Source organism: Mus caroli, unplaced genomic scaffold, assembly GCF_978045245.1.
Source record: "Mus caroli unplaced genomic scaffold, Mus_caroli_1 scaffold_2, whole genome shotgun sequence".
Lineage (NCBI taxonomy): Eukaryota > Metazoa > Chordata > Mammalia > Rodentia > Muridae > Mus > Mus caroli.
In genome coordinates this window covers 76,825,276-76,839,504 of record NW_028227257.1, presented here as the reverse complement: position 1 = coordinate 76,839,504, position 14,229 = coordinate 76,825,276, and the positions used below count along the sequence as shown (strand labels likewise).

The 14,229-nt window shown below is 47.7% G+C and overlaps 1 protein-coding gene across 4 annotated transcripts; it reads left to right on the top strand.

The window, feature by feature from the left end:
• Positions 1 to 1,331: 1,331 nt before the first annotated feature.
• Positions 1,332 to 13,678, top strand: Lmo2 (LIM domain only 2). 4 transcript variants are annotated; one of them, XM_029474698.2, is made up of 4 exons: positions 1,332 to 1,503; positions 1,886 to 2,487; positions 7,768 to 7,983; positions 12,660 to 13,678. In XM_029474698.2, the coding sequence occupies exons 2-4, from the start codon at positions 2,237 to 2,239 to the stop codon at positions 12,877 to 12,879; spliced, it is 687 nt and encodes a 228-aa protein (XP_029330558.1). In that variant the 5' UTR covers positions 1,332 to 1,503; positions 1,886 to 2,236; the 3' UTR covers positions 12,880 to 13,678. The 4 variants fall into 4 exon arrangements, with proteins under 4 accessions (XP_029330558.1, XP_021009740.1, XP_021009735.1 ...); XM_021154081.3 differs by having other exon boundaries at positions 1,340 to 1,503; positions 2,268 to 2,487; positions 12,660 to 13,677; XM_021154076.3 differs by lacking the exon at positions 1,332 to 1,503 and having other exon boundaries at positions 1,512 to 2,140; positions 2,268 to 2,487; positions 12,660 to 13,677.
• Positions 13,679 to 14,229: the final 551 nt, after the last annotated feature.

The following is a 14,229-nucleotide window of genomic DNA, read 5'->3' as shown; positions in this document are numbered from 1 at the left end:
AGAGTGTAAACTCTGCTTGTTCAGCCGAGTTCACATGATGGTAAAAGGGAGCTTACAATGCAGGCAAACTCCTCAGCCACTTTCTTCATGCTGTATCTTGAAGGTAGTTTTCCCTAGTCACATGAGCTGATAAGAGTCTAAAGCAACCCCAGGAAATATGGTTCTCGTGGCTCAGCATTAAAACATCATTATTGAGTAGACACACTGCTAATCACAGCCCGTGTGTTTTCATTGTTTCTTTTTCTTCTTTTGGTTTTGGTTTGGAGACACTGTCTGCTGTAGCCCAGACTGGCCTGTGACTAACTTTGTAGGGGAGGATGACTTAGAATTCCTAATGCTCCTGCCCTGCCTGACCTGGGATTACTGGCCTGTGCTACCACGAACAATGTTTATTTTCACTTCAGATAGAAATGAAAGTAGAATAACAAGTTATATATTTATCATATAATTTAGGCTTGCCTAAACATTGTAAAAATTTTGTGTTTTTTAATTTAAAAAACCAAGGACTTAAATAGGAAAATATCTGTTTATACACTGAAGGTGGGTTTTGGACCAACATGAGGGCATGCGCACAAACACAGATTTTAATTATTCCCTTTCAGTATGAATGTCAGGACATGGAGAGAGAGAGGGAAATGACACGAACCTGTGGGTAGTGGTTCAGGCTATTGCTAGGGAGAAATCAGGGAGGACTTTGTTCAGTACGGGGAATCCGGGAATTCAGTTCTGACTATCATCTTCTGGGGTGAGCTGGTCTAGGTTATTAAAGCAATCTTTAAATTGGGGCTGAAATGCCTATGTCTTTGATCCGGGCTGTTCTTACTAAACAATGGATTCTGAGAGCACTCGGGGCTTTCCTCTTCACAAACCTGAAGACTGTCATCATCATAAGCTAACGGGCCTTGAACGATTATTTCTGGACTCAGTTTCAAGGAACTCAAGGCCCAGGGGAACCTAGGTTTTTCTCCTGCAAAAGTAGCTAGCTAGAATCCCTCTCTTCCCTTCTGCATTTCTTTCTCCTTCTAGAACTTGTCTTCAAGCTTGAAGGAGAAACCTGCCCTTTTCTTTGTTTTATACAGGACAAAATAATAGTGAGTAATAACTGTAAGTCTTTTTATCGGGAAGGAACTTCCTCCGGTCCAAGTATTGCTGATACTTTACAGAGAGGGCCAGCCTCACCGCTGGAGTTCGCTCTTTGAAAGAGGCTAGGGGAGGGAATTCTGCCGCCAGCCGATGGAGAGGAGACCCGGACAACGTGGTCCCTCCCAGACACCCTCCCTGCGGGATTAGCTGCCCCCAGCTCTGCTCAGGCGCACCTAGCGCGTGAGGTTCCTGGTCACACAGCTTGCGCCCCTCTCTGGAGCGCAGTCGCAGCTACTAGCTTGCCGCCAGCAGAGCCGCACTGTCTCGGGCATCGCAGAGCACCAGGACCTTGGACTTGGGACCTCGAACCCAAGACGAGCGCGCGCTAGCCAGCCATTAGCAACGCTTGCATTTCTGCAGGTGCTTATTTCACATTCTTGTCTTTTCTTTCCTGCTGGAACGGCCGAGTGGTTACTTTCAGCCTGAGACCAAGGAGAAAGGCAGAAGAAGGGGAACTCTGAAAAAGACAGTTTAGTGGCAGCGGGATTCTTGCCCCAGGAGAGGGGCTCAGGGGAGACTCTCGGTCTCTGCTGCGGGCCCCTTTAAGAAGCCAAGTCAGGGCTGCCGCTGTCGCCGTTGCTGCTGCTGCCGCTGCCGCTGCGGCCGCTGCTGCTGTTTGGATTGCTAATCCCCAGGAGCCCCGTTTAAAAAAAAAAAAAAAAAGGAAGAAAAAAAGGGGGAGGGGGCGGGCAGCTGTCTCTTTAAATGTGATTTCCTTCTATTGTATTTGAATCGTGATCAGGAAAAAGGAAATGAAACCAGAGACAGAGGGAAGCTGAGCGAAAATAGACCTTCGCGAGAGAGGAGGGAGCCCGGGGAGAGCCGCGCGGTCAGCTCCCCGCCCCCAGGCCGCCGCCCCCTCACTGCCCCCGGCGCCCCGACCCCGGCGAAGGTGCGAGGGGCGAGGGGCGACCGGGCGGAGCCGGCTACTGCGCGCGATCGGGACCGGGCGGCTGCGGCGGCGGCTGTGGTGACGGCAGCGGGACCGGGATGGAAGGTTAAGTCCTGAGCAGCGGCAGCTGTCGCAGCCACCGGAGGGAGGCCGGGCTGCTCCCCGGCCCCCTGCCTTGGCCGCCGCGCGCCGGGCAGCTGGATGATTCGCTCTCTCTCTTTGGCGTTTGAAGGGAGCGCGGTGACTGTCCTTGAGCGTGGAGGGGCGAGCTCGCCAGCGGAGCGACCGAGCAAGAGGAGGCGCAGGAGCGGCGGCGCCCGAGCACCCGAGGGGGTCCGAGTCCAGGCAGCTAGCCAGCCACGCGCCACAAAGGGAGCGCCCCCGCCGCCCGGCACGCCGCCCCCCTCCCCAATGTCCTCGGCCATCGAAAGGAAGAGCCTGGACCCGTCTGAGTAAGTGTGGCGCTTCTGTTCCTGCACCCCAAACAAGGTCCCAGGCTAGGCGCGAGGGGCTGACTCCAGGTGCGCGCCCGCAGCGTGCCCTTGGTCCCTCTGTCTCCCAGGGGTTCTCTTTCCTCGCGGGGGACTCAGGAGACACCGAGAGGGACTGGGCGGCGGAAGCTGTAACTGGGATCGACCCTGCGGACCGCTCCGGGCTATCTGGAAAGCTCCCCAAACCTTTACCAGGGCCAGAAAGTTTGCCCGGGAGCTGGCACCCGGAGCTCTGAGGCACAGGTGCAGGGCAGGGAGAGTGGAGGACAAGATTCTGCCTTCTCCCCTTTCGTCCCACCCTCTCCAGGTTCCCTTCCTTTTTGTCCATTTGGCCTTGGAAAGGGGGGGGGGCATCCCAACTAGAACATCCCGGGGTCTCCGACGTCGACTCTCCTACCAGGCCCGGAGTAGAGCGGGACAGTTGATGAGGTCCGCCTGACCACCTGGGAACTGGTTCTGGGCTCCAGAGACTTCTAGAATTGCTAATCTGGCGTTCCTCCCGGTACATGTTCGCCCCTCCCCTGAGTCGCCTAGTGCGGGCATGTGAACCTCGAAAGTTAGTGCACATTTTTTTTCTGTCTAGTATGTTTTTCTAGGGAGCAGAATCTCATCGAACTCTCAGAAGGGCTGGGGGCGGGGGGGGGGGAGAGTCAGCGAACCAGAGCTTTAATGAGCATGTACTGTCTGCTCTGAGCTTTGCGCTGGTTTGCAAAGAACAGCCCCCCCCCCCCATTCCATAGCCTGTACCCTCCGAGCCCATTCTCTAGCCTTAACAAGGGGAGCCAGGAACGAAGGTATCTTTTTTTTTTTTCACGTCCACGCAAATGCCCTTTTAAGAGTCATTAGCTGTCTGGTTTTGAGTTTTTATTCCTTTGAAGTCCTCATCTAATCCTTTGAAGGGATTTGTTAACACAAGACCAAAGGCACTGCTAATGACTTGTCCGTTTGGGCTTTTAAGATGCATTTGTTTTGGTGGGGTTTTGCCCCCCTTTTCTTTTCTTTTCCTGCTTTAAAAGAATTGTGCTTTCCTGCTGGAGTTTTCCTATTCGCCTCCCCCCCTTCAATTTCAGCCTTCTGTGGTGTTTATTTACCTGGGCTTTACCCTCAGCCAGCAGCATAAAAACCCAGCGAGTTCTCATAAAACTCAGGAAGTCCCACGATCCAGCAAGAATATAAACATCACTCTCCAGTCCTGAAGGTTAAGACACTAGCTCAGAAAGGAGCTAGGTTTGTTGGCAGGAAGACCAGCTTCCTTAAAATCTCAGGAGAGAAACAACAACCCTTTAAAGAGTCAGTGTCTATAGCTTGTTCCCTTTTAAACATAAGCTTAGAATTACATCTGGGCCCCGAGTTTTCAGAAATTGGACAAGACATAAGATTACACAGTTGGGGAGGCAGTCTGGTGAACTGCTGTTTACTGGCTCCCTATCAGTACCAACCTAACCACCAATCCTTTATTAGATGTTGAATCTACAGAGTTTGGCTTCTTAGAAAAATTACTAATTACATGAATGTGTGTGTGCACCTAAGCTCAGGTCCCCTGGAGGCTAGAGGTGAAGGGTCTCCCTAGAGTGGGAGTTACAGGTAGTTGTGAGCCATCTGATTTGGGTGTGGAGACTCCGACTTGGGTCCTTTGGAAGAACAGAAATCATCCTTAAACTGCTGAGCCTTCTCTCCAGCCTGGGAATTGTGTTCTGTAAAGGAAGTTTACTCTTGCTAAAATTGGTGCCTTTTTTTGTCCCAGACTAGAAAACTGAAAGGTATCTCATAGCTGTAGTAGTGAGCATCTACCTAGTTCAGGAGGTCCACTGGTAGTTCATCTTTCCTGCAGTATGTGTCCGGTAAAGGAAAGCTGTAACTGAAGATGGACAAGCCCCGTGGGAAATGTCTGTGGAACATTTCCCCTCTTTCTGGGAAATTGTTGAGAAATTTTTGCCAGAAATCAAAGCTAAAGAGATACTCAGGTGTCATACTTGGGACAGGCTGGTGGGAGAATATCAAATATTAACTTAAGGTAAATCTCATTTAGTCTCTGGCTTAAATTGTTCAACAGAGGTAATGGCGTGTCATTAATTATAGAAAGATAGACCGAGTCCGAATCTTGTCCTGTCTTTATCTGTTCTCAGACCCTCATGTCTCTGTCTCCTGCAACTAGCTCTCCTGCTAGCGGCCTCACTGAGTTCTTGCTCAAAGCCAGCTTGGGTCTTTACCAGCTTGGATCTCCAGATGCAGATCGGTCCTTGCCTAGGCACGTGCAAAGGTAGCGTGTGCACAGGAAGCCAGTATTCATGAACACAGATTTCCTTTACCATGCAATTGGTGTTCCCTTCTGCTTCCCTACAAGTCATTTTAATTCTAGCGAGTTTTGTTCCAGCTAAGTACAAATTCTTCTCTTTCAAAGTTGGCTGTAATAACATCCACCATCTGGGCATCAAGCATGATGGGAGTTCTGTGAGTGTTTTTGAAAGCCCAATGTAAAACCTTGAGCTACGGCAAAGGGTAGAGATTAGATTCTGAATTGGTGCACTTGAATAGGCCAAAGATCTTAGTTAACTTTCAAATATGAGGATGGATGCCTTATATATACCCTATAGAAACAAAGGCTCTAGTAGGAACCTGACAGGGTTTCTCTTTGTAGTTCTAGCTGTCCTGAAACTCACACTGTAGCCCAGGCTGGCCTCAAACTCAGAAATCCACCTGCTTCTGCCTCCAGAGTGCTGGGATTTTTAGGTGTGTGCCACCACTGCCTAGCAACTTCTAGTGTATTACTAAAACGATTTAAGGTCTTAGCCCACCTCACCCATAATTCTGTATACACGAGAGACTGAGGCAGAAGAATGGAAAGTTCCAGGACAACCTGGGCAATTTAGTGAGATCTTGTCTTAAACTTTAAAAGGAAGGAAAGGGTTTTCGAGTTGCCTCAGCTGCTAAAGGTGCTTTCTCTAAGTCTGATGACCTGAGTTTGATTCCTAGAACCCATGTGAAGGGAAGAGAGAACCCGAATACAGCTCAGTGGTTAAGAGCATCCCCTGCTCTTACAGGGGACCCAGGTTGGATTCCCAGCACCCATACTGGGTGGCTCACAACCCTCTGTAACTCCATCTCTAGGGTATCTGAGGCCTATGGCCTTCTGGGGCACCTGCCCTTGTGTGCATCTCCCCCCCCACACACACACACACATACAATTATAAATAAAAATAAACCTTTAAAAACAATATAAACAAACAGAATTGAGAAAGAGGTCAGTGGTGGAGCACCTAAAGTGACTAGGGACCTGGCTTTGATCATCAGTCCTGAAACAACAAACAAACAAACACCACCTAAAACCTGACTTGATCTTTGTTTTTCTCGAAGAAACTGACCTGAGCTTCTAACTTCCTGGGTCTAAAAGAAGATACTCTTATATTTTGTGCTAAAATGGTGGGTTTGGCATTAGCATTTAGCTAAATATTGACAACGGATGCTTAATAGTCTCCTAGATAGGGTCACCTGAAGATGCTGGAGTGCCCTATAAACACTCATTCCCCTAGTCTCACTGTCCCCAACTATAATGGAGCTGAGCTTCATGGGTACAGGCCAATTCGGCCACAAGGTCACTTGGTAAAAGTGCCAAATAAAACTAAGAGACACAGACATATCACCTAGGGTACTCAGGAGGAAATTCCATTGGAGATTTCATAATAGGAATAAAAGCCAATTAAAAAAATTTTTTTAACTAGATTTTTTTTAAAAGCAGGTTTTATTTGAACAATGTTCCAGGAGCACATTAATTATTACAAATCAACAAGCATTAATATCCCCTGTCTCCTACCTGACATCACACTCATTTCTTCCATGCCGTTTTCTCTCAGGAAACTTATTTCTTACATGTAAAACAAAAGTGGTCAGGTTCCAGGGAGGCAAAGCAAGCAGAAGGCCCTATGTGTGACTTTAAAGCATTTTTTTTTTTACATTCGTGTGTGTGTGTGTGTGTGTGTGTGTATCTATGTGCATGGGTATATAAATAGAACAACCTGCTGTAATTGGCTCTTTCTTTCCACTGTGTGTGTCCTGGGGACCACATCAGATCATTGGGCTTGGTGGCAAGCACCCTAACCTCCTAAGCATCTTGTGATCCCCTACATAACACTTTTTAAATGAAAGAACACATCCCTCAGGCTCACTGTGAACAACGTGCCTGGATTGAGACTTTGGTATCAATTTAATTGCCTTCCACTCTCATTAAGTCCATTGTTTGGCCCCTCCTCCACTCTCTTTACTAATTTGATTTTATTCAAACTACTTTTGCTGTGGTGAAAAAAGTTTGAAGGAAAAAAACACATCACCAGTATCCTCTGTCTGTAAGAATTGCATTGTGACCCAGATTTCCTGCCAGAGTCATTCAGATCTCGTACTTCTTTGAGACAGTGTCTGATGCAGCCCAGAGCCTGTGGATGATGCTGATGGACTTGCCATCCTACTCCTCCAAGTTCCTCCTCAGGATGGACTGGGTTGATGTCCCCACTTTAGGTGGTACTGGAGAAATGACCGTTGGGCCTCTGACATGTTAGGCTGTCTCTCTACCCATTAAGGTGAATCTCCAGCCAAAGACTCATGCAGGATGTGGGGAAGAATGCAGAACTTCAATCGGAATAATTAGATACTGACGGAACTTTCTGTTTGGGGAAGAGAAGGCAACCAAATATAATTTCAATGGCTTTCTTCCTTTTTTACCTTTGATTCTGTACAGTGGGAAGGTCTTTGTAGGGTGCATTCAACAGATTATCTGTAGATTGTTAGCACACTGGGTCATCAGATGCTTTGACTGTGAGCAACTCCTTTAGTCCCAAGTCTATTCTTTGGGACTCTTTGGCAGTGCCTGTGTCCAAAGAAGAAAGGGAGGTAGGGCTGGGAAGATGGAGGAGAGTAGGAGGGGAAGGAGGAAGAAGCAGATTGGATCAGAGGTGCCTGCAGCGATGCTGGAATGTAGTCAAGGGTCCAAGCGCTATCTGTAGGTGCCTTGGACACCTCCCAGTATCCTGTCTTCAGTTTTTCAGATGATAAGGTCTCTCTAGCCCACTCCCGTCTTTATCCAAGGTTGGCTGTGTCTATGCAGTCTGAATTTGGGTGTCCTTTCTCCTTATACTGCTGGAAGGAAATGTAGTGAGGTTCCCCATAGAACCTTGGGCATGCAGCGATTCCTGGGACCTTGTGCTTGTCTCCCTTCAGGCAGCGTATCCTAATGCTTGGCCTCTTCCCCAGGGAACCCGTGGATGAGGTGCTGCAGATACCCCCATCCCTGCTGACATGTGGTGGCTGCCAGCAGAACATAGGGGACCGCTACTTCCTGAAAGCCATCGACCAGTACTGGCATGAGGATTGCCTCAGCTGTGACCTCTGTGGGTGTCGGCTGGGAGAGGTGGGGAGGCGCCTCTACTACAAGCTGGGACGGAAACTGTGCAGGAGAGACTATCTCAGGTATATCCCTCACACTTCTGGGGCACATCTGGGGTTGGACACATAGTCTCTAGCTCCTGAGGTGTCTGCCTAAGGGGGGCTAGGCTGTGGAGGCTGAGCTTCAGCTGCCTCTTCAGAGAAGCCGTGAGTTCTTCCCCTACTGTGGCTGTGTTTGCAGAGACACATCACTGCACGGTAAATCGCCGATGTTTTTAAAGGTAAGAGAATAAAAAAGACGGAATTCAGAATAAGGACAAAATTCTGGTGGTAGGGGCAAACCAAAGGATAGGGTTTGGAGAAGTGTACATAGGGAAATACCCGGGGAACTAGGGGAAGAGAGAGAATTCATTTATAAGTTTCTTGGGTGGGTTCTCATTCAGTACTCAATAAGCATAAGCATATGTGTAGATATTTTTTTGTTGTTGTTTTTGGTTTTTCGAGACAGGGTTTCTCTGTATAGCCCTGGCTGTCCTGGCAACTCACTTTGTAGACCAGGCTGGCCTCAAACTCAGAAATCCACCTGCCTCTGCCTCCCGCGTGCTGGGATTAAAGGCGTGCACCACCACGCCCGGCATGTGTAGATATTCTTTTGCACAACTCCAGTGTTATTGATGAGAACTTTTAAAATAGCAATCTGTCCTTGCTAGTGAGCCCCAAGCGCTGAATTTCATAGCAGGAGGCTAGCCTTCAGCATCTATAAAGGTGAAGTCAGGAGGTTTGAGTCATTACTCCATTGCTTCCTAGTACTGGCCTTGGGCAATGCACACCAGCCTCCACTTCCTGGATGTAAAATGGGGATTGTAATTGTACTTACTTCTAAAGTTAGAATGAAGTACTTGAATTGGTATGTAACTTAAGAAATAGGTGGTAGCTGAGTTTATAATTGACAGGTGCCATGGTGGGATCACACATTATTTTCCATTATAACGGACAAGAAGATGGTAACATGGAAGGCAGAAATAGAAAGTGTACAAGGCCAAGCGAGACAGAAACATTTCCCCTGAATTTGTGTGTCCTGGCACCCAGTGAGTGCCTTTGTCTGGCGTGTTCTAGCATCTCTGGCTTCTGTATTAGCTGCACTGGAGGTAACTCTGTACCCCATACTGCCAGATCCACTCAACTGTTCAGCTGTCAGTTCTTCGCCATCTTCCTGTGGCAGAGGCTCCACTGAGCGTGCAGCCCCAGTGTATTAGGACCAGTGGAGAGAAGCTCTTCAGACTCCAGTGCCCTTGGCTGCTAAGCAGGCTCTACCCGCTGCATGTGTTCTCAGGGCACTGCACATGTGAAATAAAAACAAAACTGCTGGGCGTTCGGAAGTCAAAGGAAGCTTACCTGCCCCCCGCCCCAAAGACTGAAGTAGCGTTTACGTGCCTACACTGCAGTCTTTGATTGAAATCATTGCAGATGTGGTGGTCTTGGGCAAATGGAAAAGAGAGCAAGTAGGTCTGACTGTCATTTTGTTGAATTTCTTTCTTCCTTTTTTTTTTTTTTAAGTCATAAGAAACTAGAGCAGAGATAAATACAGACCTGGTTTTTACTCACCCCAGGCCTGCCAGGTCCATGAGAAAGCAGCTGGGTAAATGACTCCCGCTGGGCTCCTGCCTCCATCCCTGTTGAATCATTTGAATCTTATTAAACGAAGTCAGATTCGGGGAGGTCAAAAGAGCCGATTCCTCCCTATCTCCCCGGTTTTATAGAACATTCAGGAAGAAAGGCGGCACTGCCTGGGCTTGTTAATCTTTTCCATTTTCAAAAAGGAGAAGGAAAAAAAAAAAAAAACTAGTCTGGGAGAGCCCAGTGTTAATTAACTTGTGTCTTGGTGACACGAAATAATTCTTCTCCCTGCTACATTCCCAGACAACATGTTAATTAACTCTGCATTAGTGCAGGCGTTCCCAGCCATCCTTTAATATTTATATTATTGTTATTAAAATGGGCAGCAGAAAGCTTAAGGCGCTAACACCTCTTGACAGTGAAGGGATTTCTATTTCATTCAGGGATGGTCCGTTAGCCATGGATTTCTTTACTTCAGTTCTTGGACATTTCCAGAGCTATTTTGTCAGGATAAGTTCAGAATGACCCCGAGGGTCCTCCAAAGAGGTCCAGTCCCTATCTATGCCTAGAACAACTTCTCTCCATGAGAGTCTTGAATGGACAACTCTCATCTGGTCTTTTTGAGACATTCAACCTCAAATAACCCAGGACCCCACCACCACCCTCATCTTTCTCTCATATACAACTCAGACCTGCTACTGTTGCATTGTGTTAGGTACCCAGCCTGGATCCCCTTAGATCCAATTTTCTCGAACTTTTATGTAGGGCAATCCCTTTAGCCTATGGTTCTGTTTCAACAGCTGGCACCTACATCTAGCCAGCATCTGTTGTAGCCAGAACTATGCAGTCTCACCAGATCCTGGTACCAAAGACACCCCAATTCCTGCAGCTTAGAGGGGGGCCAAGGCCACTTGGAGACAGGACTTATACTTCAGGAGTCCCCAGACATCAGGCCAAAGCTCCCACTGAGGCTGGGCACCTGAGATTGCTTCTTGACTCCCTCACCTTTTTCTCACTTACCCTGAGGACATCATAAACCACTTGAACGTAAATCCTCCCCTGTGGTCTGTTTCTGGGATATCCAGCTAAGATGAGGATTCTGTGAGCCAGAGGTTAATGCACACATAAACGGCCAAGTGCTGGCCCGTTTTCATCGCTGTTAGCCTCTCCAAGTCCCTGAGTTGGGGTGGGCTGCCAAGACCTCTGCCTCCAGTCTTGGCTTTCAGTGTAAGCACATAAGCCAGGAGAGGACATGTCATTTTCTCGGGTCACCTACCTAGTTAGAGGTGATTCTGGGACCTGAGCTTCTGTCCCAAACATCAGTCCTCTGTCCTCCCGTTAGCTGCTTGGTGTGCTGTCATTTGCCCCCTGACTTCCCTTTAATGAGCTCCCGCTTTCTTAAGGTCTACACCTCAGGCACTCAGACTCATTTGCCGCACACTGTTCTCTCAGTCGTGTGTCTCTGCTCAGCCCCAAACTTAACTTACTCAACAATCAGCACACCCACCAGAACGCTCTTTCTGCTCTGTGTCCTCCAATGGGGCAGTTGCCTGCAGCTCCACCGTCTGCTCTGGTAAGATAGAGTCTTCTCCCCCATTGATGAGTCTGCTTCCAGCACAGAAAGTGGGATCCAGAACAGAGATGACCTCTGACCCTGCTGCGGGGAGCTCCCTCTCTGCTCACAGGCCATCCATTTTGGCCAAATGTTGCAGGCTTTGGTGGCTGTCCTTACCTCTCCTACAACCTCTTAGGATGCACCAGCCGATTCTCTCATTTTTTAGAGTTGGTACAGACTTCTAAGGAGAGAAAGCATTTACTGGAAATAGTCATAAAGACTTTGTGCGGAAGCTACGTGCAGACATGCTGTGTTATGAGCGCTATGTAAAAAGGACCCTGCGGCAGCAGTTGAGAGCACACCTGGAATGTGTTCACATAGCCAGAATTGGTTCAGTCATTGACCTCTGATGCTCTGACACGCCCTACATGTCACACTAACATCTAAGCAAGGTAGATGATGGGGTTGCCAAACCACCTTCTGGTCCTCATGTTCTTCTTCCAGGCAGGCTTGTTTTCAAAGGTTAGCCATCACTAGATCATTAGTACAGTCTGCTGAGCCTTCTCTTCTGTGTCTCTGTCAGGTGTAGGGATAGTTGGGAATTTCTGTTTCTAACAAGTTCCTGGATGCTGCCAGCCCCTGGGCTGGCTCCTTTTCAACCACTGCAGTGACTCCAAAGTTGCCTCCCACACCTCAACACTAAGTGTCGCTTGCTTAAGTGACTGATGCAGCCGAGGCTAGGGAGAAACTTGATTTAGATGTGAGGAGAGTCACCTCTCCAGAGAGTCACGCTGAGTGGCCAGGAGGAGCATGAATGAAGAGCCTCTGTGCATCATGGAGAGATCCTGTTTGTCCTCTGGGTCTCTGAGGCATGATTAGTGGCACGAGTTATCTCCCGGGACACCCCTGTCTCCTGGCAGCTGGGCTCCAGTGAATGGTCATGTGGACATGGAATGTGCAGCTTGAAGGGTAGGGATGACTCAAGGCACACTCCCCAAAGGGGGAAATTAGTGGCTGTTGACATGATAGTGAATTCCTGGTGACCTACCCCTCCAAGGGCTGGCCCAGCTCCTCTTCTGCAGCCAGAGTCCCTCTAGGAAAGAGACACAGACTGCATGCCTTACTTCTCACACGTCACTTCAGCTGCTTCTCTTCCATAGCTGGTCCACACAGCCTAGAGGCCTGGATAAAAGTAGGGAAAGGCTTGGGGAGGCGAGGAATAACAGCATGCAAAATGTCATCGTGTCTTTTTTTTTTTTTTTTCAGGGAAGGATTCATGGGCTATTAATTGGGTTCATCTGTCTTGCTTATCTGTTTTTATGTTTAGATAGCTTATTACTGTGTATCCCAGTCCTATGTGGACCTTGCCATCTTCCTGCCTCAGCCTCCTGAGTACTAGGATTACTGCTGTAATCCACTGTATCCGACTAGGTGCAGCATTGCCTAGGTTTTTTGGAATCCTGATAGATAGATTCACATCAGTCTATCATCTCACATCCATCTATCGTCGCCAGCCGCCATCTTTCTGTTGTTCCTGCCCCTGTCTCTTAGCGTTTTTGTTTTTGTTTTCCTTCTCTTTTCACCCCAGGCTTTTTGGTCAGGATGGTCTCTGCGCGTCCTGTGACAAGCGGATCCGTGCCTATGAGATGACGATGCGGGTGAAAGACAAAGTGTATCACCTGGAGTGTTTCAAATGCGCCGCCTGTCAGAAGCATTTCTGTGTAGGTGACAGATACCTTCTCATCAACTCCGACATAGTGTGTGAACAAGACATCTACGAGTGGACCAAGATCAATGGGATCATCTAGGCCAGAGTCCCAGGCACCTGTGGGGAGGTGTTCAGTGAAGACGCTGTCTCGGTGTGGTCTTCACTCTTAGGCACTTTGGGAACCTGAGGGTGGGTGAGGCATTTCTTAGGAGATTATGGACTCTTCCTGGGCACTAAAGACATAGCAATCACATGACATAATGTAAAGGCAGAGACTTCAGTGACAAAAAGGACCAGCCCTTAGAGAGAATTTATGGTCACAGGCTAGCCATAGTAACTGACAAGATTAGTGGGAGGAAATATTTGGGGACCAGCATGCACTGTGCCATCCTGATAGGCTTCCCCAGGTAACTATCGATTAGATGTGACCTTGGTGTTCATGGACTAGAGTTGTGCAATTAATTTTTTTCTGGCTTTGGTAACTACCCTGTTCTAGTCACAGTCCTTCACACTAGGAAAGGAAAGAGAGAAGAAATAGTCACTCTTTTCTTCTTTCTTTCTTTTTTTTCCTTGGTCACCTTCCCGTGGCCTTAAGCTCTGGAGCCAAGGGAAACTGCATGGAGGTACATTTCAGTTGGGAATGAAATCCACATCTTTCAACCAGACAAATATTTATAGCAATGTTGGTGAATCACTGTTTTTAGACACCTTCATTTTGAGGTGAGGCGCCCCACAGATTGTTTCTATACAAATGTAAATCTTTAAAAAAAAAAGGTCAAAGTTGTTCAACTATTTTATTATCTTAGATTATATCAAAGTATTTGTTGTGTGTCATTAAAAAAAAAAACCTTGATTCTGAAGACTTAATAAAAATGACAAGCTGAAATGCAGTGCTGTTCTTGATGGGAAATGAATTACAGGTTGGGCCAGCAGGGAAATTGTTTGCTTTTTTTTCCCCCCCTTTGGAAAGGTGAAGTCAATACACAGTTTATTTCTAGGTCAAATAAAAGCTTCCATTTATTGCAAGGGTTTATATGAGGTTTATATAGGTTTCTGTATTACCAGCAATTATGTAACAGGCCATCACGTAGCTCAGAGGGATATAGAATAATTAAGTTGTTATTGTAAAATGTGCATTTCACGTTGGCATTGTGTGGAGTGAGGGGAAGGCAGAAGAGCATTGCCTTTGGGAAACTTGTAACCTAGAAAGCACACAAATACATAAAATAGATTCCCTTTGGGAGAGAAGGTAATTACCTGGCTTGAAATGTGGCAAAGATGCTGAGCTTGACGTTTCTATTTTCCAGGATGTGTGTCTCAGGGTGTTTTATGACAAGTGGTTAAGAGGACCTTACTTTGAGGATTTAAAGCTGGCACCTTGGCTTGTCGTGTCCCTGCACCCTCATTGGGGGCGTTAGCTGACTTCAAGCGCCACCTGCTGGTCATTCCT

Coding starts and splice junctions, on each gene's coding strand:
- Lmo2 (XM_029474698.2), top strand. CDS start 2,237: ATGATTCGCTCTCTCTCTTTGGCGTTTGAAGGGAGCGCGGTGACTGTC. Junction 2,488..7,767: donor AAGAGCCTGGACCCGTCTGA/GTAAGTGTGGCG, acceptor CCTCTTCCCCAG/GGAACCCGTGGATGAGGTGC. Junction 7,984..12,659: donor TGCAGGAGAGACTATCTCAG/GTATATCCCTCA, acceptor TTTTCACCCCAG/GCTTTTTGGTCAGGATGGTC.